The sequence below is a fragment of the Apus apus genome, chromosome 8 (assembly GCF_020740795.1).
Source record: "Apus apus isolate bApuApu2 chromosome 8, bApuApu2.pri.cur, whole genome shotgun sequence".
Taxonomy (NCBI): domain Eukaryota; kingdom Metazoa; phylum Chordata; class Aves; order Apodiformes; family Apodidae; genus Apus; species Apus apus.
Genome location: NC_067289.1, coordinates 22,508,130 through 22,530,400, shown reverse-complemented (window position 1 = coordinate 22,530,400; position 22,271 = coordinate 22,508,130). Strand labels below are relative to the sequence as shown.

Here is a 22,271-nt window from a genome sequence, read left to right as displayed (position 1 = left end):
CACTGCTCCAGGCAACCCTGGCTTGCCAACGCCTTCTCCTGGCCCTCTAGAAGTGAATAGAGTTAGAAAATGAAAATCCAATTTTGCTTGAAAGCAACAAAGTGCTGATGACTTGAAATGCCACAGGCCCAGTAGCAACATAGCCTAATCACTCTTCTGTTCTTTTAAAACAGGGTGTCCAAAAGGAACTTATGGTTCAAACTGCCAAACCCCCTGTAAGTGCATGAACGGAGGCCACTGCGACCCGGCCTCGGGAGCTTGTGATTGCGCACCTGGCTTCATCGGAGCTGACTGTAGTAAAAGTAAGCCAACATTCATGTCTTGCTTCTTTCAAAAAACAGCAGAGAGAATAATCTGCATAAGATCTTGTCAGCAGAAAAACAGATCCCAGCTACCTCCTCCTTGAATTGTAAATCAGGATTCCAGCTTTGTAAAAAAACCTCTTGCAAAATATTTTCCCTCTCTTCTGCGTGCGTAGAAGCAAGGACACTCATCCCAGGATTACAACCCGCTTGCCCAAATTTATTTCTAGAGCCAGCTCAGCATGAATTGCTCAAGTTCCTTCTTCCTGTCCAAAATTTCTAGGTTGAGAAATTATCTCAATATTTTGCTTCACACTGTGGTGCCATTAGTTTCAAAAAATGGGAAAAGGATCAAGTTTTGTCATGGCAAAACTGGTGAAGACTCCATGGCAACCCTACTTTTCTCTACTTCAGAGCAAAATTGTTTGGCTGAATTTCTGTGCTATTTCCAAAGCTATGGTCTCTGTGAAGTTCTCTTCAGCTTATTCACAGGAAGGCAATGCTTTAATGTTGAGTAGCCTACAGCTTTGCTCTTCAGCAAAGGACATCATTAGTATTGAGGAAGGAAAGATGTCTTTAGCTGGAAGGATGAGCAGCTGATATTTAAGTTGTACACTCACTTTTTTGGTAGGAACCTACCAAATGTTCTGTGTTGAACTATGGATTGTATTTATAATCTGAAGTAAAGTTTCAGAGGTAGAAGCAGTCAGGTCTTTGGATGGGTTTTGGCTTCATAGTTGTTGCTCTGAAGCACATTAGCTGCAATGAAAGTGAAGCCAACGCTACCAACAGGATCCTGCTTATGTTAAAAATTAAAACTGGAATTGGACACCCAGGGTGTTTAACAAAAACTTGTATCTCCTTCAGCTTGTCCTGAAAACCGGTACGGGAAGGACTGCACCCTGTTCTGTGCATGTGGTAAAGGTCAGTGTGACCCACAGACTGGCAAGTGTACCTGTCCTCCTGGCCAAATGGGACCCAGCTGTCAGCAAGGTAACAAAGCAGACCCCGAGGTCATCTTGTCAGTTGGGCATGTACTTAAGACAACCTAAAAACAAAACTCCTTGCCAAACATTGTTTGTGGCTGTGTTTCCCACTGCCTTTGCTTGATAACACTGCAGCGTGCTGTGCTCAGCCCTTGTCCCTCTCTGCTCCATCACCCTGCCTTTATCTCATATCACAGTCTCCTGCCCACATGTCACCCCTTTGCTCCACCATGTTGGCACCACTGCACTGATTTCTCCCCAGAAAAAGGTAGTTTGTGCCAGACGACACGAGCAGCACGTGAGGGCACTGTGGAGGGATGGGACTTAATTTAGAAACAAATTGCCTGAGCTGAAAAAGTGAGAGGATTTGCTGAAGAGAAGGAGGGATGGGACAAAGGGAGGAGACCAATAGGAGCAAATGTGGGGTGAAGCCAAGTGAGGAGATATGAGAAGACAGTGTCTGGATGAAACTGCCAGAAAACATGGAGTAGAGTCTTCCACAGCCCTCAGGAGCCACTTAGGATACTCTGTGGGGAACATGTGTTTGTGTTTATTCCCTCTCACTTCCATCCTTTTTTGGGATGCTAGTTTGCTGTTTTGTTTGGGTTTTTTTTCAAACTTTGTTAATTTTCTGTAGTGTGTCCCCAGGGACGATATGGCTCCAACTGCCACCTGACATGTACCTGTCAGAATGGTGGCATCTGTGACCAAGTGGATGGCAACTGCACCTGTGGGCTGGGCTGGACAGGAAGATCGTGTGAGAAAGGTAATTTTCTGCTTTGATGACAGTGGACATGTATGTTCTAGCAGGGGTTCACAGTGTCCTCAGACCATCAAAAGGGGAGAGATTTTGCTTACGTAGGTTTCCCTCTGCCTGCATTTGTCTCTGTAGCTTCTCTCATGCAGAACTGCCCCCAGTTGGAACATGAGTTCTTTTTTCAGAGACAGTTTCCTCATGAGTCCTGCTTTGTAACTCTCATAAATTTCTTTGCATGGTCTCTTATTTCTTCTCCTGTCCAATTTTTGTTTTCTCTTGTTCATGGGAACATTGTTTTGTATTTTCTTTCATATGCTCCTCCACAGTCAGCAGAAGCCCACATCTCCCTTCTCTTCTGTTGTGTTCTTTTTTGTTATTCTCTTCCTTTTGACACTGGACTGCAGTTGAACTTCCCATGTATTGACTTCCCTGCTAGTACAGTTCAGACAACATCTGTCCAAAGCAGTTGGGATTGTCCTGCTTTCTCACCCTTCCTTCTCCATGTCAGCTCTCCCATACTCAAGACAGAGCATGCTTAAACAGAACAAGATCGGTTTTCACTCCAGAAACCCTCCTGCCAGCCCAGTTTTTCCACATCTTGCTGTCCGTCTCCTGAAAGTCATTCAGCATTTCTGTTCCAATTTATTTCTCCAGATAAGAGATTCCTGTATAGTTATGGACTTAAACGATTGGAAACTGTGAGTTTACTGGGATGATGTCAAATAAATAGTTCTGAGTTCACATTCAAGACAATGTCTTAGTTACATTGTAACTGCCATGGTACAATCTCCCCAGCAGATTCCAAGGCTTTCATTTGCAGCCTTTCTGTCCCTGACATCTGTAGAATGTTCCCCTCAAACTCCATACATATCTTGACCAAGAATTGGTTGCTATAGAGGAGTGTCCCTATATAAAAATGTCCTGAAGAAATGACACTTCTTAGTAGAATTCTTTGATGCATTTTTTTCACTTTGCTCCTGAGAAGACTCGGGACACTGCATATATATATGTGTGCAGAGAAGGATCAGGGAGAAAAGGAACTATGCCAACTATACGGAGCTGCTCACAATGTCAGTACGGCTGTGGGCAGGCACTAAAAAAAAACGCAGTTTACCAATAACTGGGCAACTTCATGTTGTGTAGGCCACCTGTGTTCATCTCTCTCTGTTTCTTGAAACCTCTGTGACCACCCATCGGCTAAATTTGGGTTGCAAAGTCCCAGCAGGGTCACAGAGGTGTCACCATGGGGAGCAGTGGATTGTGGGTGTATCTGATAGAAGTGCTTAGATAAAATATCTCTGATACCAAGCACTGCAGAAAGAACTGTGTTTTATCACTAGAAAGAGCTTCACTGTTCATCTTTTGGCAGAGAGAGACAAGTTATTGGGAAACTTGAGTCTTGATTTCCACAGCAGTGTTGTTTTGAGTGTGTTTTGACTGGAAGTCAAAGACAGCTAATCAGGCATCCTTTCTGTAGTGATTAGATATGATGTTCTTGAAAGATCTTATCTGACGTTGGCAGGGTTATAATTCTGATTATTTGGACAGCCACACTCATTTCAGTTGGTCTGCCCAGATTCAAATTATCACAGCAGTGGGAAGTTAACTTATGCAGAAATGAGGCCGAGGTTAATTATGTTGGCACAGTCGCTTCTGCGTGACTCGGCCTTCAGTAATTTGAGATGTGTTGAGGTCTGTAAAAGCAGATATCTCATTATACATGGAAAGTCTGTTGCTATGTGTGAAAGAGATCCTCCTGGTTTTATAAGGAATTGGAATAGTGTGAACTCCAATGATAACACAGAGGAGGCAAAGCTATGTGTTTTCTTTCACACTTTCTAAGTGCCTAAAAGAAAATATTGCTGTAGATACAGGGGTAAAAAAAGAAGATACCATTTACTGCGTGGCTTTACAACATATGGTGTGGGTTCCACATTGACTGTATGAAGAAACAAACTTAAAAAGGTAGACTATAAAAAGCAGAAGGAAATTGCCGTTTGAACATCTATGTAACATAAAAGATTTCTCATGAAATTATGTAAATACACCATAGCTGTCCAGAAATGTTGTGCCTTCGTAACAAATATTCTCAACTCTGTGAGTTCTTGTGTGGGCATCACAGCTCAGCTATACAAGTGATCACATAAGTGCTTTTCTGGGGGACGTCAGTGATTTTTTTTAATTATTTTTTTTTCCCCTCTGTTTTTCTGTCCCTGTCCTGCCAGCAGAATGTCTCCCAGGGAAGTACGGGTCTGGCTGTGGCTTGGACTGCTCCTGCCAACACAACAGCACCTGCGACCGGTTCACGGGCTGCTGCCGCTGCCCCGAGGGCTACTATGGCCACTCCTGCCAGCACAGTGAGTGGGGGCACCCTGGGCAGCCTGCATGGCCTGCTGTCCAACAGGAATGGGATGTGCGCCTTCAGACTAGTCACATAAACACCTCGCTGGTTCAGTTAAGATTCTGGGAGTGTCCCAGATCACCCAGCTGCTTCCAGATTGGAGCAGCTCCCTTTCTGGGGTGGTACAAGTTTAAAAGCCCATGGCGCTGGAGTTAATGATAAATATAATTTTTGTTGGCTCCCAGGGAATGTAACTGAGGATACAGAGGATTTTAAAGAGATGGATGTTTTTCTTCATGAACCTTCTGCAATTGATACTTTCATTTTTCAGGGTGTCCCCTTGGATTTTATGGGCTGAACTGTCTTCATGCATGTGCCTGTAAAAACGGAGCAAGCTGTGATGCAGTGACAGGACAGTGCTTTTGTCCTCTGGGTTATCAAGGTGTCTACTGTGAGAAAGGTACTTGTGCCCCTCTGATGTGAAGGAAGAAAACAAACAAAAAAACCCAAAATAAACAAACAAACCACTTTCCTTACTCAAATGTTTACTGAGAGCAACTTCTTCCATATTTTGAGCTTTATGAATGTCCTGATACGCTAGATTTGGGATTGTTTACCTGTTATATAGCTGGGTGTTCTCATTTCCTTATAAATTAACTAACCTGGTTCCAATTAATATCGTGAAAGTCCTGGCCTCTGTGATGTCCTGCAGCTGTGAGTTCCACATGTCGTTTATTAAATATCAGTTCTTTTTACTGATTTTAAATTTGCTTCTAAAACTCCAAATAAGATTATTAACTAGGTGCATGTCAGACCTGTTGAGTGTTATGGAATGATCTTCTAGAGAGATCTAATTAAAAATGAAAATATGTGCCAGTTACATTTCTGGGACAGCTTTACAGATACCTTTGATAGTTTAGGTTAGACAAACCCAACGTTAAGAGGGTTTGTTTAAATATTATGCCTATTCTGCTATGTCTAATTCTTCATTAAACTTGACTTTAGTGGGGAGTTTATGAGCTCTTCTCTGAGGCATCTTGGAGAAACTCCTCTGGTCTAATGTACATCTTGCCGTTCCAGTGCATCTAACAAAGCTCTGTTGCCATCAGGGTGCGACAGGGGCTGGTTTGGAGAAAGGTGCCAGCACCAGTGTGACTGTGGAGATGCTCCTTGTGATCCAGAGACTGGGAAGTGCCTTTGCCCACCTGGGAAGACTGGAGACAAATGTGACATTGGTAAGCATAATATTTTCTAAGACTACATATAATTAAACCAATATGACCAGTTGGTCTAAGAGTAACTGTGAGAGGACATTTGCTGGTATTTATGAACACATTGTTTGTAGCAAATTACTCTTAAATGATATATCAACAGCTTTATCAGCAGGCTGTACCTCTTGATTTAATCAATATTTAAATGTATACACCCATGGGAAAACTGTTTATGGGTCAGATGTAATATGTCATTTGCTTTGAGGTTCAGAGCAAATGTGCTGGTGAAGAACACAGCAAGAAGCCCCAAGTTTTACAGTCATATTGGGAAGACTGGAGTGGGTGCAAATGGGCACGAAGGGAACCCACTGCCCTGTGTTTTGCCACATTGACATTTGTGGCCCTTTTCCAACCAATGCAAAAGTATGTCCAGCTCTGGATTTGCTTTCCCAGGAAGCAGGGAGGAAGCCCTGCAGGTGAAGGTAGCGGAGCTGCAGCAGCTCTGCCTTTCTCTGAGGTCCAGCAGTAGTCCAGGAACATTTAATCCAAGACAAATTCCCTCATTTGCAGCACAGGCACTTGGGCTGTGTGCTTGGAAATGGGTTGGCTCACGAGAGCAGAATTATTTTGTAATAAGTGTATACAAATATGTGAGAAAATTCTGTGGGGAAAACCAGTCCCACTGCTGCACCCTGATGAGCTCGTTGCAGGGTCTGACTCCGATCACAGTTATGACAGAGTAAATTTAGGGTAATCCCCAGAGTAGAAGGAATTGCAGTGGTTTAAACACGTGTAAGACGAGATTTGTGATCCTAAAGCTGCAGCAAATGATAAAAGGACTGAACATCCATGTGCTACTGTGAGAGATTCACACCTGGACCAATAATCCTCCCAAGCTCCAACTTGTGGCTTGGGCCTAACACAACAACAAAGAAACAGCCCCACGGCCGCTCACCCAACTTCCCACACACACAAACACTGGGATGTGCAGGACAAAGGCCAATTATAGAATCTCGTGGCTTGAGACAAAGGACAAGGAGGGTCCCTTCACCGATTAAGGTTCTGGACAAAACTCGACTTGGGGAAAACCAACAATTTAATGCCAGACTAACGGGTGCCCACAGGACACAGACACGCAGAGCCGGGCTGACGTACGTGACCCCCCCCTCCCTTCTTCCTCCCAATTCCCTTGGTTCCCGGGTTCTCTCCCTCCTTCCCCCCAGCAGCACAGGGGGATGGGGTTTAGAGTCAGTTGGTGGTTCCTGCCGCTCCTTCCTCCTCAGGAGGCAGGATTCCTGACAGCCCTGCCCTGCTCCCCACGGGGTCCCTCCCATGGCAGAGGCCTCCACCAGCCTCTCCTCCATGAGTCCTTCCCTCCAGGCCCGGAGCTGCTCCGGCGCTGCCCGCAGAGTCACTTCGGGAACAGGCACCTCCCCTGGCCCGGGGGCTTCCACAGCTGCACCATCCCAGTGCCCTGGCCACAAAGCCAAGTCCACTGGCCAAGGTCACGCATCCTGGCGCCTTCAGGGAATGTCCCACCACGTTCCTCCATGGATGCAGAGGGGCAGCTGCCATCTCGCCAGGGGTTAGAGGGAAAGTTCTGCTCGGGCACCTTCCTGCCCTTCTTCCTCGCCAACCACCAGGGACCTGCACCCAGCACTGCTTTTCACCTGCCAGCTCAGCTCTTCTTAACTGCTCCCTCTGCTCAGCTCTTACCTCAGTCCTTTCCTATGTTAATATGTTAATGGCAGAGAAGCATCTCTTGTCCCTCTGATGGCTCCTTGGCTGGCTTTGGAGCAGGAGGAGCTTCTCAGCTTCCTACTGGAGCCCTGGGGCTCTTCCCCCACTACCAAAAAATCCTAACAAACCAAACCAGCACACCTTTGAATGACAGTGGGGAAATATTGTTTCTCCTTTTGTTCTAGGACAGGGCAGGAAATGGCTTTAAACAGCCAGTTATTAATGCAAAGTGTCGTTGGGAGCTCAAGTGCCAGTGCAACCTGCAAAACAAAAATGGAAAGTGCTTTGCTTCCCTCTCTGCACTGTCAGAACTGGTGACAGCAGCCACCCCCACAGCCAGCACAGCCCTGGGCATCCAGGGGCCTTCCCAGCAAGATTTTAGGCAGAAGTGGAACGCAAGGGGGAAGCTCAGCACCAAAAATGTGATCTGAGGTATTGCTTCTTGCAGACTCTAGGAGTAATTTTTATTTTTCTTAAATCAGCCAGGGCAGCCCCTGTCCATGAAAAGCTGTTATGGGGTAGGTTTTATTTGCATTTTTATTTTCAATTAGGTTCAGTTCATCTGTGATATAACTGTGAGCAGCTGTGACTGTGCAGCAGCCATAAAGATAAAAGGCCTGATTTTAATTTGAACTCTGGTAAAGCACCCATTAAACAGGCAAAATGTTAATTAAAAAAAAAAAAAAGGGGGGGGGGAGAGAATATAACAGACTTTTATGAGCACTCTTTTTCTGTAGTAAATTAACATTGCAGACTTTCAAACAGATGTCTTAAATACACATTGTTATTAACATGAAAATGTGGTATTACATAAATTAAAATCAGGTCCAGAGGTGTTTGGGGAGACCTTTTCTCATAACATTTCCTAATTGAAAAGGCCAAGCTCTGAGCGCAGGGGGAGTTCTCCCATGTGTTTGGGGCTGCAGCTGATGCAGGACTCAGCAGCCCTTTTATTTACCTAATGGTGCCTTCGTGAGAAAGCAAGCTCCTTGATTATTTACAGTATTTTCTAGTGAGGTGAGGGAGCAAGGGCTATTGTTTACAGTGTGTTTAGCACCCTGCCTTGTGACCTGCTGCTAACTTTTCCTTCTGCATAAAAAAATTCTATGACTGCTTAAAAATGGCAGTGAGAATTTATCAGCCAGGTATTAAATGTGGTTGTGAGTGAGACATTTTGTGAGTTTTATTTGCCCAGAGGCAGCAGAATTGTGCAGAGTAAGACATAAGAGTATATAAAACGGATTAATTTTCAATTTCACAATCCTTGAGTGAAGGCTCTTTTCTGGCACACATGGACAGCCAAGCAAGAGATAGTGTGGATCCAGGATGCTGATGGTAACTTTCCTGAGCACATCCCAAGAAAATCTGTTGGGCTGTCAACCCCTGTTTTTACACCAGTAATGATTTCCATTCTGGTAACTGTGTTAGGACAGCTGGGCTACAGTTTGGGCAGACCATGTGGTAGACAACACTTGAAGACCTCAAGGCTTTCCAAACTGTCGTGTTTTAATGTTAACAGATGTAGGTGTCTAAGTAGCTTCCTGATCCTGGAGAACAGGGAGACTGCTAGGGAGCATTCAACCTCTTCCAAATGTTTGTCCTTCCAGAGTGCAGGTCGGACTGGTATGGCCCTGACTGCTCCCTGCGGTGCCAGTGTGCCAGCAAATCCCAGTGCAATCCATACAACGGGAACTGTGTCTGCCCAGCCACCTGGATGGGGCCAACCTGCAAAGAAGGTAAGCCAAGCTGGAGATGTGCAGCTTTTCTTAGCAGAAGCCATGCATTGACCATGATGGTGGTCAGTGAATCTTTTGCCCACCAGGCAAAGATGTTGCTCAGCAGCAGCCACCACGGTTTCTGTGTCCGGCTGTGTGAGGCAGAAGCTGTTGTGCATCTCCATCTTTGGGGAAATACTCAGAGCCTGTGATAGCAGCAGCTTTGCTTGGAAGGGTTGTGTTGGTGTGTGCTGTCGTCCCAGGGGTCCAGGCGCCTGACAGGGCAAATGCCAGCAGGTGCTACAAATGCCAGGGGTTGTTCCAGATAGTTGAGAGGTCTTGGTCAAGCTGAACGGACTCAGAACAGTGGTTTGCCCTCAGAGCAGGCTGTGGAGACCTTGCACAACCTGCTCAAGGATTCCTGGGGCTGCCTCCAGGACAGCTGTGCTGGAGCACTCCTCTATGCCTGCCAGTATGAAATCTTGCCCTGAAATAGTTGCTACCCACAGCCTCTCTAAGATGAATAAGGAGGTTTCGTGGCTGTGTGTGCCATTGGATTCTCTTACTTTTTGTAGAGGTTTTGAAGAGCATGGTCAGATGTGATAAGCCAGGTAAGTAGGTAAAACATTAGAAAACAGATTTGGGTTGATATGTGAGTGTGCTAAAGCACTCCTCACACTATCACAAAAGAGTTTGTGGCATTTTTTATTTAGGTAATTTATCTTCTTAATGAGAGAAGGTACTGAGTGAAAGTTAAGCTTCCTCTCACTTGTAGACTAAAACCCCAACCGGCTTGATGGTGTTACCGTACAATTCTGCATTTGGTTTTTGAAAGATTTTGAGAACCTTCCATTTGAGAGGTTTTATTGTTTCGCCTGCTCTCTGCCTCTGTGAGGAGGCCAGTGTAACTCAGTTCTCTGCCTGCTTTTGAAGAGTGCCATTTATTGAATTATTTCAGTGTAAATTGTATAATCTATATAATATTTCAGTATTATTTTATATATACCTGAAACTGTGTTTCTACTTAATTCTCTAGGTGGCCCTCCAAAGCTTCCTTTTTATGAAGAACAAACTCAAGAAAGAGGGAATATTTTTCCAAGAGCTCTAGAACAGTAACATTTGGACTAATAAATGAACTGTTTTATATGCACAGACGGTATTTGAACTTGGATATGAAAACAGCTATTCAATTCAGCTTGAATTGTACTGAAGTATTCACACTTCTTATGGAAGACTAGAGAGGCCATTTAGTATCTGGATCCTTTTAAAAAGTTGAATCTGTTTCATGTATTTATTCATTGCCTCTTAACCCTCCAGTAATCTGCTCTGGACATTCTTTCTGATATACAATTAATTATTTGAAAGCATGAACATGTTTTTAATAAGACCAGCTCCAAAGAGTATCAGGAAAAGCAGCACATAAGGTGTCAACGTCCAGTGAGCCACACCATGTATAAGTGACTTTCTAAACTTGCTTGACAACCAGTGTGAAGTTTAATGAGCATTTCACAGATGATGAAGCCAATATGAATTCACTGCCAAATCACATTGCACAGAAACTAGTAGAATTCACCAAATTAATTCCTCTTTCAATAATGTTTTGTGTTCTAGAAAAGCATTCAGTCTAGTTTTAAACTTGCAACTGAAGAAGAATCCACCACAGTGCTCGATAAGTTAGTTAATTTAAGAATATGTACTGCATTTCTAGTGTGGATTGATTGGATGTTCTCCATCTATTCCTTGCTTATGTCTGAATCCATCTTCCAAAGATCAGGGTGTCATCTGTCAGACTCTTCTGGTTTTCTGCATTCTCCCATCTTGTCACTTGAGTTTCTCAATGGTTTGTCAAGTCAAACAGTTCTCACCAAACAGTACCTTTTAATGCAAAAAAGAGTTTTATCTTGGATGGAGAAAGAATAGGTTTTTAGAGATAAACTCTGTGTTCTTCATATAAAGGATCATACTGTGCTTTTACTGCACAGTGGTTTGGTTAGGTCAGCTTTAAAAAGTCCTGATACCATTCAACAGCTGCTGTTGGTCACTTAATGGAAAAGAGACATTTTGGTGCTATTTCCTCTGTTTACACAGGTTGTTCTTCAATATAGGACTATGTCATTATAAAGAAATACTGTTCTCTATTTTAATATTCTGAGATAACTAGTCTAAATGATTTCAGAGTGCCTTTTTATACCTCTCTTTATGTTAGGAGTTACAAAATCTATCTAGTAACCTCTTGATTCTGACTATATCAAAGGTGCACTTATTAAAGGGGGTCAGGACCATGAGCTCAGTAGACATGGTAGTACAGGCAGTTCCAGGTCTGGTGTTCATGGTGCCATTCACATACCAGCACACATTGCAACTCTGCAGGAGAAGATTTTTGTCTTAGAAGAGACAAAGTTAAAATAATTGATGATGCTAACTTGTGATTTTTAAAGATGCTTGTTGTGTGATTGGATAATGAGTAGGTGAAGTAACAGTTTTACCCCATGGTTCACCTCAGGTCTTAAACACGTATCCCAGCAGGGCTTTTCTGTCAGCTGGGACATTTTAAATGTTCATTTGAAGACATGATGGCCTAGGTTTGATCCTACAATTATGCACTTGGGGCAGCTTTACTGAACTGGAACTGATAAGCTAAATCTCGTATGAGACAGTTAGATATAATCTTAGCAGCTGCTGGAGAAGACCAATCCAAGTTAAGCAATTGACATGTTTTGCTCTTAACTATGTGTTTACCACAGAGCCAAACTACAGTAGTAATGCAAGCATCACATTGCATTCAAGATTTTTCCTAGAATCATGGAGTAAGTTAAGTTGTAAGAGACCTTTGGAGGTCCAGGCTTCTCTTCAGAGCCTGATCATTTTCAAAGTTAAATGGGGTTGCTCAGAGATTGATCCAGTTGACTTCTGATTATCTCCAAGGATCAAGATCCCACCACCTCTTTGAGCCCCTGTCCCAGTGAATATTTCATGCTCACAATTTTTTTTCCTGGTTTCTAATCAGAATTTCCAGTTTCAACCTTGGCCTGCTGCTTTTCTCATCTCTCAGTGTGCATCTCTGAGAAGTGTTTGGCTTCATCTCATCTACAGCCCCCATGGGGCAGTTGAAGGCAGCAGTAATACCTCGCCTTGGTCTTCTTTTCTGAAGAATGAGCAAACTGCTTCCTCAGACCCAACTGCATCACCCCCCATTGCCTTGGTGACCCTTCCAGTAACTCAGACATTCCAGTTTAGGGAGAGGTGCCCAGTGCCTGGTATGGGCACTCGGCAGCTAATGCATAAAACCCAAGAACTTCCTTTTTTCTTTCTGCAATTTATAAAATGTACTGTTTTCTTCTTATCTGTGTTTCCTGATATGTGATTCGAGAAGCTAATCAAAGGGGAAACCTTTCTCAAGCCATACTATTTACACTTGTTTACATTTTCCTCGGTACCTTGATAATAGAATTGTAAATATGTAGTATAAAGGAAATAAAAGATTTTTGTATTAAGTATTTTCTAAAGACTGTCACGATTTTAGGTACATGATGAAACACGTATTTTAAGTGACTGATACTGAGCCTGGGCCAATGAATTAGAGGCCCAAGTAGATCTGCCAGGGAAATATTGCAGCAAACCTTTTTTTTAAAATCAGAAGATGCCAATTCATACAAAACCATTCACATGCAATAGTCTTTTTTTTATTATTATTCATTCCTCCTTAAAAAACTTCTTAGCTTCTTATGTTATTGCCTTGGGAAAGAAGTTCACTTCGGTGCCATTAAACAGATCATTCTGATTTGAGGCTTGATACGACTTTTTGTTCCAAATGAAGCACCATCATACAAAGGTAAAAATCAAAATTAAAGATTTAAAAACTTCTAGAAGATGAACTTTGATTGGGGTAGTTTTGAATGTCCTTTCCTGGTTTTCTATTTGTGAAGGTTTTCACCGTTTTCACAAGGCAGGGAAAATGTTTACAGGATGTTGTTTTCTAGAAGAGCCAAAACTTTTCATCATTAGCTAATAATTGAGGAAGTTTATTTGCTTGTGGTGTCATTAGTATGTTTTGATTCTGCTCCTTACTGCAGATTAACAAATTTACTTAAGTCTGTGTCTAGTCTTTATTAGACAGTATGGAGACTTTTTTAATTGAAAAAATACTAAATTAGCTTTTCCATAGATAAATTTTGCAGCAAGTGAGTGTCATTGCTGCTAGGAAAATGTGGCTCTGCTTGTTTGCTTCATTAGATTCCAGTGAAAGACTGTCAGGCTGGTACTGTCCTGAACACAGCACCTGGAGCTTGTTGAAAATGAAAGTGAAAACTTCAGTGAAAATGGTTTTTATATTTAAATTTATGTTCCTCTTCCACTTGGTCAATGCCTTTCTTGGCTCCCCATTTCCCAAAAGGCTCAAGTTAATTATGCTTTCTTGAAAAGAGCACTCTGTGTATTCTGCTGTAACACACTTGCACGCACAGATAACTCCTTTCAGGAAGACATTTAAATCATTTCGACCATGCAGTTCCTGTGCCAAATCCCCCTCTTACCTTGTTGTGTATTCCAGATAACTTCAGTTTGAGAAGAGTGGAAATGAGTGCAACTCACTGGGTCCAGCAGAATCTTACTCAATGTGAGTTTATGAAACCAGAACAACATGTTTTAAGTTAGACTGCAGTATTCATAACACTATCCTCATAGGAGAACAATCAGAATTTTAAAAATTCCCTGCTTCCCCTGCCAAAAATTATTATTCTGCTTTTATCCTTTGTATGTTGAAGAACCATAGCTATTAGTTTGCCCAGATTTCTTGCCAACTGTATTATTTTGATTGGCTGCAGGTTTCTGTTTGTGTAAGTAATAACCATTGCAGTATCAGGAGTTGCCAACGGGGCAAACATGGAAATTGTACCTTTATGTCCTTCCCAGAAGAGCCAAAGACACATTTTTAAGCCATTGTGGCTTCAAACTGTTGACTTAACAGTGACAAATAGCATTTCTGTTAGAATTTAGCTTCTTACCAGAGCAAAGTAAAGCTTAGGAAGGGTCCTTGAGAGAGTCTGTGGACCGGGAACCCACCATCCTCCCATCCCTGTGTTAATTTTTTTTATATATATTTAGGTCACAAACCTTCTCAGCCTCCAGTTCTTGAAGGACTTTTCCCACACGTTGACCTGTGGCTGACAAGAGCAGCTCTATGCATGAGCTGAAACTGTGCCCAGGTAATTCTTTTGTGGGGTCAAAGCTTTAAATTCTAACTCTGTGTAAAGCAATTTCCAGCAGTAAACACCGAATCTTACACTTGCAGAGCATAAATTGTTTATTCTGTTCTTTTTATTGCTTTTAATAAGCACTTGCATAGCAATATTATTTCCTTGTGAATTTGTAACCCCTCTTCAAAGAGTATGTGGGATGTATCTCAAAACTGTGCTGTACTTTGTTGTACACTTACTCTAGTGGAAGGTGCTGATTTTCTTATATAAACGTGCCATTAAATCTTGGTCTTGTATTCTCCTTATTGATAGTCTTAAAGCAATAGGCTTATGTTATGGTTGAAACTTTACTCTTGTTTAACTAATTTACATTCAGAGCAAACACACTGAAATCACACCTGCTTTTAGTAGTTTGTATAGAATAAATAATGGCCTGTACCTAAATGGGTATATGTATGATCCCTGACCAGAGCAACTTCTCCAGTGACCGAGCCTGATAAATAGAGGTTTCTGGCACTTAGACTTCAGAGCATTAGAAATATTCAAAACACAGCATAAATCTTACTGGGAGAGGATGGTTATGAAGTGTAACATTTCTGGAAGACTTGGGCATGAAGTACTTTGAAGGCTTTTGAGACTGCACACCTGCGGGCTTCCATCAGCTGCCTTGGACACTTCCCAGAGCCTAATCCTCGCTGAACAAATGGCCTGGTTCACCTTAAGGGTATTGTCTTCTCACATTGGCAGGAGCTGAAGGAGCACATGTGCCTGTTTAATGCCAAATAATGCAGTAAGTGTGTGCTGCTTAATTGGAAGTAACATGCTAAATTGAATTCAAAATGTGTAACAATGGGGGGGACAGTATATCAAGCTGTCAGAGGAAAAGTGGACAGATATGGCTTGCTGGCTTCTGGGAGAACAGCTCTATAAGCTTGGACTTATTTTTAAATTTTAGTGCAAACACTTAAATTGAGCTCTGTAGTACTGCAGGACTTTGTCATATGTGATTTACTTCATTGTTCATACAGTTTTCAACAAGGAGTAGAGTAAGTTCATTTGGTTTGTCATCTTTTTAACATATGTTCTAAAGATAACTCTACATTCGTTGCAACTTACTCAATAATTTATTAGAAGCAATATTCAAAGAGACTGTTGATGTTATTGCACTAACCTTTCAGTCCCAATGCTCCGTTAAGAGCTAATCAAAAAGTGGTTTAATTTTTTCAACCTGTGCAGGGTTAGCATTGTTCTGTGTCTTAAACTTTTTAAAAAGCCATCTCTGCAGCACTTGAAAAGTTCCCATGTGTCTGTAGTGGATATATGGCACCAGAATAAGAGTGATCTTATGGCCATCCAGGAAACATGGCTCCATGGTCCCTTCCCTGTTAAACCAATCTGCAGCCAATGCTGCTTATCTCTTCTTTCAGTCAGCACTAAAAGTTCACAGTGTGCTCATGGAATATTCACTATGCACACAGTAAAAAAGAAACTGTCCAAAGCCCATGAATGATTTCAAAATAACTTAAAAGTTCTGTTTGATAAGGTACTGCTTTGTTGATGCCTTTAAGCATGGTAGTTAAAAAAAATACAACTTGGTTGTTTTATATATGAATAAAGATGTCAGCAACTAGTCATCTAACTGTCCATGCCATTTGGCAGTATCTAGCTTCCTTTTCAGTAATAGCCCAATAAATCTTTATCTTTTTGTAAGCTGATGACAGCAAAACATCTTGAGAAGCTGCATGTGGTGTAGATATTATAGTTCATGTTTAAAATGCTTCATGCCCTCATCTACTGGGTGTTTTTTCCAGTCCAGATGTAACATCTTGGCTTAAGGCATGTGCTCATGTCTCCCTCTAGTGACTCCTATAGCCTAATTATAATTAAACTAATTATTTTAAGGTTTGTGAAAGAGATCAAAGAGTTAGGCTTGCTGCTCCTCACAGACCAAATTTTGGCTAATTAATTTATATGTTCAAGTACAATCTACTGGTATCAGTTGTAGACCATGGCCCTTCTGAGCAAGGGTCACACAAATGTAGCAAGGTGCTGGTTGTGCTCCAAGACCACCATGCTTGTCCACAGCAACAGAGACCCATCTCTGCTCCGGTGGCCTTGGCACTTGCACAGACCTCTTACCTCAAGGAGCACAAACTTTGCAGATTTCCACTTTGCAGAAGTTCCTGTACTTCACCTTGATGTTTTCTTTTTACCCACAATCCAGAAGTGTGAAGGGTTGTCCCATCTCTGTCCCCTGTTTGAAGGAGGTGTGGAGGCTTTCCAGCGTGGGAGCAGCGGAGTTACAGAGTGCACATCTCCTGGTTAAGTGGGGCTGTACTTGGGAATGCTCCATGTTCCCACTGATTCTTCCCTGTTGTTCCAGTTCTCATTAACAAGAAACTGGGCTGTCATTTCTTTGTTATTTTGTAAGTCTTAGTGTGCTATAAATTACTTACAAAGTGACTTAATGGAAATTCTTTGCTTTTCATGGCTGGAGGTTTTTTTCAACCAGAAATCCAGTTTTAAATGATTTATATATCCTGTAGGATACACAGTAGGATTCCTTGCTGTATGTCATCAGCAAAGAATAAGATCAGTGCAAACAGAGGCTGGCAGGGAGCAATTTCTGCCTGTAGTTTCCTTTTTTCCTTTTTTCTATTTGACATTTATGTTGTTGTAGCTGTTGTGGATCTTGGCCTTGCACTCCTAGGCGCTCGAGAAGGCTGCTCTTAATTATTACTTTAACCTGAAGAGTATATATGAAGTACAGAAATATGAAGTAGTGAAATGAAGTACAGATAATAGCATCACTTGGAATACGGGCAGTGTTTCTGGGTAAGGAGGGGTGGAAGTGCTGCAGGAGCAGCCTCACAGCCGCCATGGCCAGGGCACCCATCTGCCTGAGCCTTTTGCAGAGCCCTTCTCCACCCTCTCACAAGCAAGAGGTCCAAACCAACACCTTGAAGGACGGTTGGAACTGTTCACGGTCCCGTTTAGCATGTTAAATTTTTTACAAGAACTAGTGAAATGGATCAGAAAATAGCTCTTTTTGGCTGCCAACGTGGCAAAGCCACTTAAAATACAAACTCAAGAATGTGTTGAAAGGAGATAGTTTTCCAGAGCAGCTATTGTAGCAAAGTCTCCCCTCTGATCCGTTGGGAATCTTCCCTCCAAGAGATGGTACTTAAAAAGTTAAGGTGGAAGTCAAGCACCTGGAAAGCCTCCGTGTCTTTTCAAGGAGTGTTGGCAGGGGTTGGGTTGGTTTCTTGTTGCAAACCCTTCTGCTGTGGAGTGGTAGCTGGGTTTTCCTTCTCTTGGGAAGTTTTCCAGATTAATTCAGTAGTCTAGAGTCACTGGTTTAATAAAGGGCTATCCACAAGGATAATGGAGATGTGTGACTTGGGGCTGTGCATCCAGCCCTTTAAATCTGTTTTTTGTTGACCCTAAGAAGTGAAGTATACCATTGTGATGAATTTGCAGTGAATTTTTTCTTACTTCTGATTTATATCTTAAAAAAAAAAAAAAGCCTCAGTTGCTTTAATTTTATAATTTTTTTTAAGTAAAAAGTGCTACTCCCAGGGGAGCAGCCCCCTCCAATGCCACACAGGCTCCTGCTTCCCCTAGGAAAAAATAAAAAAAGGTCTGCAAGGGTTTAGGACAGAATGACTTCTCCTAAACATCCCAGTGGTAAAAATCCATTTTAATGCATATCTGAGTGAGTGCTTGTGCAAGCAGAAAACAGCCCCTGAGCACTTCAGGGACTGAAAGAGGCAAGAATCCACAGCCCCTGTTATCTTGAGTACATAACTGGTGCTTCAGTGTCCTGCACTACAGCTCTCATGTGATAAGTGTGTGCCAGGTCATGGGGGATGTGAGACACGTTTTGGCAGATAAATGAATGTTTTAGTTTGAGTAGGCACGAAGGGGAGGATGCTGAAAACTGGGTTTCTCTCTGACTCTGCTGCCAGGAATACAAAGCTCCACACAAGAGAGTTTGAAGGTCCCTCTGGGAAAAACACCATTGCCAGCTCAACTGCTGAGCGGTGTCCAAGTTGCCCTGAAGGAATCTCTGCCAGAAACACCTGTTAACAATAAGGACTTGTTAATGTTTCACAATTATTTTCCCCAAGTATGTTACTGCTACACTAGTCCCTGACACAAGAAATTCTGGCAAGCATTAAATGCACATGATACCTGTGAAAACCTCTGGCCTGTCTGCATCTGTGGAGAACAAGATAAAGCTGCATCTGTAGGGCTGGAGAAGGCTCAGCTGAGCTAAGTTTGTGCTCAGCAGGGAGGGATTAATGGGGTGTGTTGGGGAAGCACTTAGGATCCTTTGGGAGCAAACGTTAGGGAAGAGGAGGTGGTCCATGAGTGAAAAATGACCCACTCCAGTGCCTCCTTACCACAATATTTGAAGTCTTGTTTGTTGCTGAGTTATTTGTTTGCCCAGTCTTGGTATTCTTAATTTTTAATCTATCCTTTTTCAATCCCAAAGCTGACCCACTTCATTAGAGATGAAAAATCTCAGAATTTTGTTGTTCCCCTGACACAGGGCACACCTGACATCATGTAGCGCCTCCCCCCTGCTCTGTGTGCAGTCAGGATGAGTAAAACACTGTGGGTCTATCAGGCAGGACCACAACTCTTTCAAGGAAATTCAGCACAAGTATCTTACCTTCTGTGGTAAGCAGATGGTAGACTTCCCCTTGTGAAAGTCAAGGCTGGCCAGGCTGTGTAGCTTTGCAACTGAAGAAAAGCTGGGAATGGCACCTTTCCTGCCTGATACCAAGGCAACACTGAAGTTTATTTTGATTGTTTATCTTTGCCAACTGAGGAAACAATAGCACTGTCACAACTGTTAGAGGCAGGGCTGTTCCTTGATGGATGTAAAAAGAGACACTGGAGTTTGAAAGGTGGTACTAAGAGCCTATCTTCAGTCTTAGCCCTTAAGTACAAACATCATCTTAAGGCTTCATGTGGGTTTTTAAATTTAGGTATCTGCTTAAATCTTATCCATTTGATGCAACTGATATGTGAGCTATTTAACAGCACTCATTTCTAATTAGAGACAGATTGTTAAATCACATGGTCCTGAGCAATGGTTGGTGTTGATGGTGCCACACTTCTAGATCCTCATTTGTTGAGTGTCACATCCATTATTCACAAAAGATATTCATGGTATGGGATGACAGAGACTGATTTGTTTTGCTTGGATTTTTCCAGAGAAATAGGTGAATTCAAATCTGCTGATGTACAAGAGAGAGGTGGAGCTCCTACACCCTGGTAAGTTCTCCAATCACTGAGTGATTTGTTAAGGAAAACACTATCTATTGCTATCTTCCCACAGGCTTAAAAATATAAGTTTGGATTTTTTTTTTTTAACTGGAACGAGCATATTGGTAATTTGCATGATTTTTTGGCCTCCAAAAATGTCTTGAGTGTCTCAGTAGGTGGCACCCTTTCTATTCCTTTATTTTCCACAAAATGTTAAAAAATAAGTTGGAGCTGGAGCACGTGTGTTTGTGAAACAAGTTCAGTAAAAATGTGAATGCATATTTGTCTCCTTAATAGAATATAGTATATTGTGAAATCATTACTGTCAGGGCACACTTGGGTTTATCCAAATGCTTAAGTAAAGAAAAATATATAAACCTAGATTGACTTGAACAATTTGAATGTGATAGTGGACATCTGTGTTCAATAATGTTACTTTGGTAAGTGGCGTTTAATATTTCATGTCAAGGCAAAGAGAGTAATAGAACAGGGTATTTTCTGAATTCTTAGATTGCTGAAGTTTATGGCACGACGTAATATATAATCTGTCCTTTGTCAAGCTCACCAGAAAGAGCCCTACTGCAGCTGAAGATGTAAAGTGCTCTAATATATATGTTTCTAGACCTCTCCCTTCTTGAGGAATTAATCTTGGAAGGTGCTGAGTGCCCTGAAGTGCCAGTGAAGTCAGTGGGATTTGAAGTTTCTCGCAGCTCGGTGGACGGGGATCCTTACAGAGGTTAATTGCTCTCCTCCAGTCCCCAGCCAGGAAAACCCTTAAGTGCTGCTTAACTTTTAGTATGTGAGGAGTCCTCTTGAAACCAGCATTACTAACGCTGCTGAGATGGTGTTCAGAGGCCCAGCTCATGCCTCCATCATCTTATAAAATAAGAGCTGCTCCCTGACCTCAGGAATTTAAAATCTGGTTGGGGAGAGGTGAAAAAGTGGGAGAAAGCTCCTTGCCCAGGGCCAGATCTGCCACCAAGGGCTGAGCCCAGAGTGCCCCAAAAGGGCCAGAGCCTTATCTGCTGGGCTTTGGGTGGAGGAGGAGGAGGCAAAGGGCTCTCCTTCCCTCCAAGTGAAGTCTCTGCACAAGCACATTGCCAGCTAGAGGACTCTGTTTGCCTTCAGAAAGTTCAAAGGAAGAGAAACATTTCTAAGTATCTTCCAAGTCTATTATTAATGAACAATTACATTGATATTTTTGGATGGATTTGCACAGAGTAATTCATCTACAAACAAATCTTTCTTTTGTATTTCCCCCTCCCCAACCCCAATCTTTTGTATTTCATTTTTAGGTGAAATTCTGTAGTGGCAGTGGCCAAAAGAAACATGCTTTCCCAAGCCTCATGCTGAATGTCTGTCTGGATATTTTCATTTTAACTGCAGCTTGGGAAAAAAAATGTAAACATGGTGCTGGTATCATTTGTAAGCTGAAGCTGTTCTTCCCCAGCGTTCAAATAGCATTCTAAATGTTTGCTCAAAAGAGGCATATTTATTAATCTAGCCTCTGAGAGAGCACTGTGTGCATAGGTAGTAATAAAAATGTATTAAGGAGTGAGAGAGATTCCCCTGGCAAGTGGCTTTTCTCTTGACCTCCTCTTAAGCATCTTAGCGGGACTCTGCTGCTGCCTCTCAGAGGAAGTGCCTCTCAGAGGAAGTATGTTTGCACTGGGGAGGAAGAATTTTTAGAGTTGCAGAGTGTTACAAACAGTGAGCAAACAAGTGTGGGTTGTTTTTATATATATTTATAATGCTGGAAAAAAAGTCTTTTGAAAAAGGCACGCAAAGCAGTCACACCCAATGTGTTCCTAACGTGCTGTACAGTTGCTCACAAGGTAGATGATCTATATAATTTTTATTCCATAACTTTTTTTTTTCTCACTGTTTTCTCAACAAGTAGGTTTTTGGCATGAATATTCACTGCTTCTGTGTTTGATATTCAGATGTTGATCAAATACCCAACATCTGACCATGCAGCTCATTGGCTTGTGATATTATTGTCCCCTGATTGCCAGCACAAGCATTTGTGTGTGCAAAAATGATTCCCAGTAACACTTTTGCATGAGACTGTGGAATTGCTTTTCCATTAATTTGGTTCAATCAAATGTTTGTGGAAAGGAAACACAAAATGGGAGGGATTGTAGCAGAAATAAATTCATCAGGCTGTTTGTATGACTAAGGGCAGGACTTCCTCAATTTGCTCACCCAACTCTCTCTCCTATCCAATTAAATGTGCACTTGACAGTTGTCAAAATTCCGTAGAAGCTGGAGATGGAAAACACCTGCTCAGCTCATCCTTGGTCCAGAGCAAAGCCATTTCCCTGCAGGACACGGGTCATCCCTAAATTCTGCAGCTGACACGCCATACACAGCCTGAACTGGCAACATCCTGTCCAGAGCGGCACCTCATAAATCAGGGCTAGGCCCAGTAAATCGGCAAGGAGGAGCGGTTACCAACAGCATATCTCTCTTCCCAATGGCTTTCTTATGTTTCAGGGAATCAGTGGCATGTCAGAAATGATACTCTTACTCAAACACTAAATAGTATCTTGATAGTGCCGTATCTTGCCAAGCAAGAACATAAGCAAACACTCAGGTCTTCACTGGGGACTTGAGCAATCACCCTCCGTGGCCAACATTCCTCCCGGCTGTTTACGCGTCCGTCATAAGGTCGTTGCTGTTGTTATCAATAGCTGATGCTATTACTGCCATATTACTATGTCATTTTATCATTCCTGGGTGGGAGG

The 22,271-nt window shown here is 42.3% G+C and overlaps 1 protein-coding gene across 1 annotated transcript in view; it reads left to right on the top strand.

Annotated features, from left to right (window-relative positions):
• The window catches only part of LOC127387807 (multiple epidermal growth factor-like domains protein 6), a 194,338-nt gene extending 179,808 nt beyond the window's left edge, over nucleotides 1-14,530 (top strand). Inside the window, exons 30-37 of the mRNA XM_051626590.1 lie at nucleotides 174-302; nucleotides 1,170-1,295; nucleotides 1,926-2,054; nucleotides 4,274-4,402; nucleotides 4,718-4,846; nucleotides 5,496-5,621; nucleotides 8,945-9,073; nucleotides 10,089-14,530. Of these exons, the coding sequence (XP_051482550.1) occupies nucleotides 174-302; nucleotides 1,170-1,295; nucleotides 1,926-2,054; nucleotides 4,274-4,402; nucleotides 4,718-4,846; nucleotides 5,496-5,621; nucleotides 8,945-9,073; nucleotides 10,089-10,168 (977 nt within the window). The 3' untranslated portion in view covers nucleotides 10,169-14,530. The remainder of the gene's footprint in view (nucleotides 1-173; nucleotides 303-1,169; nucleotides 1,296-1,925; nucleotides 2,055-4,273; nucleotides 4,403-4,717; nucleotides 4,847-5,495; nucleotides 5,622-8,944; nucleotides 9,074-10,088) is intronic.
• Nucleotides 14,531-22,271: the final 7,741 nt, after the last annotated feature.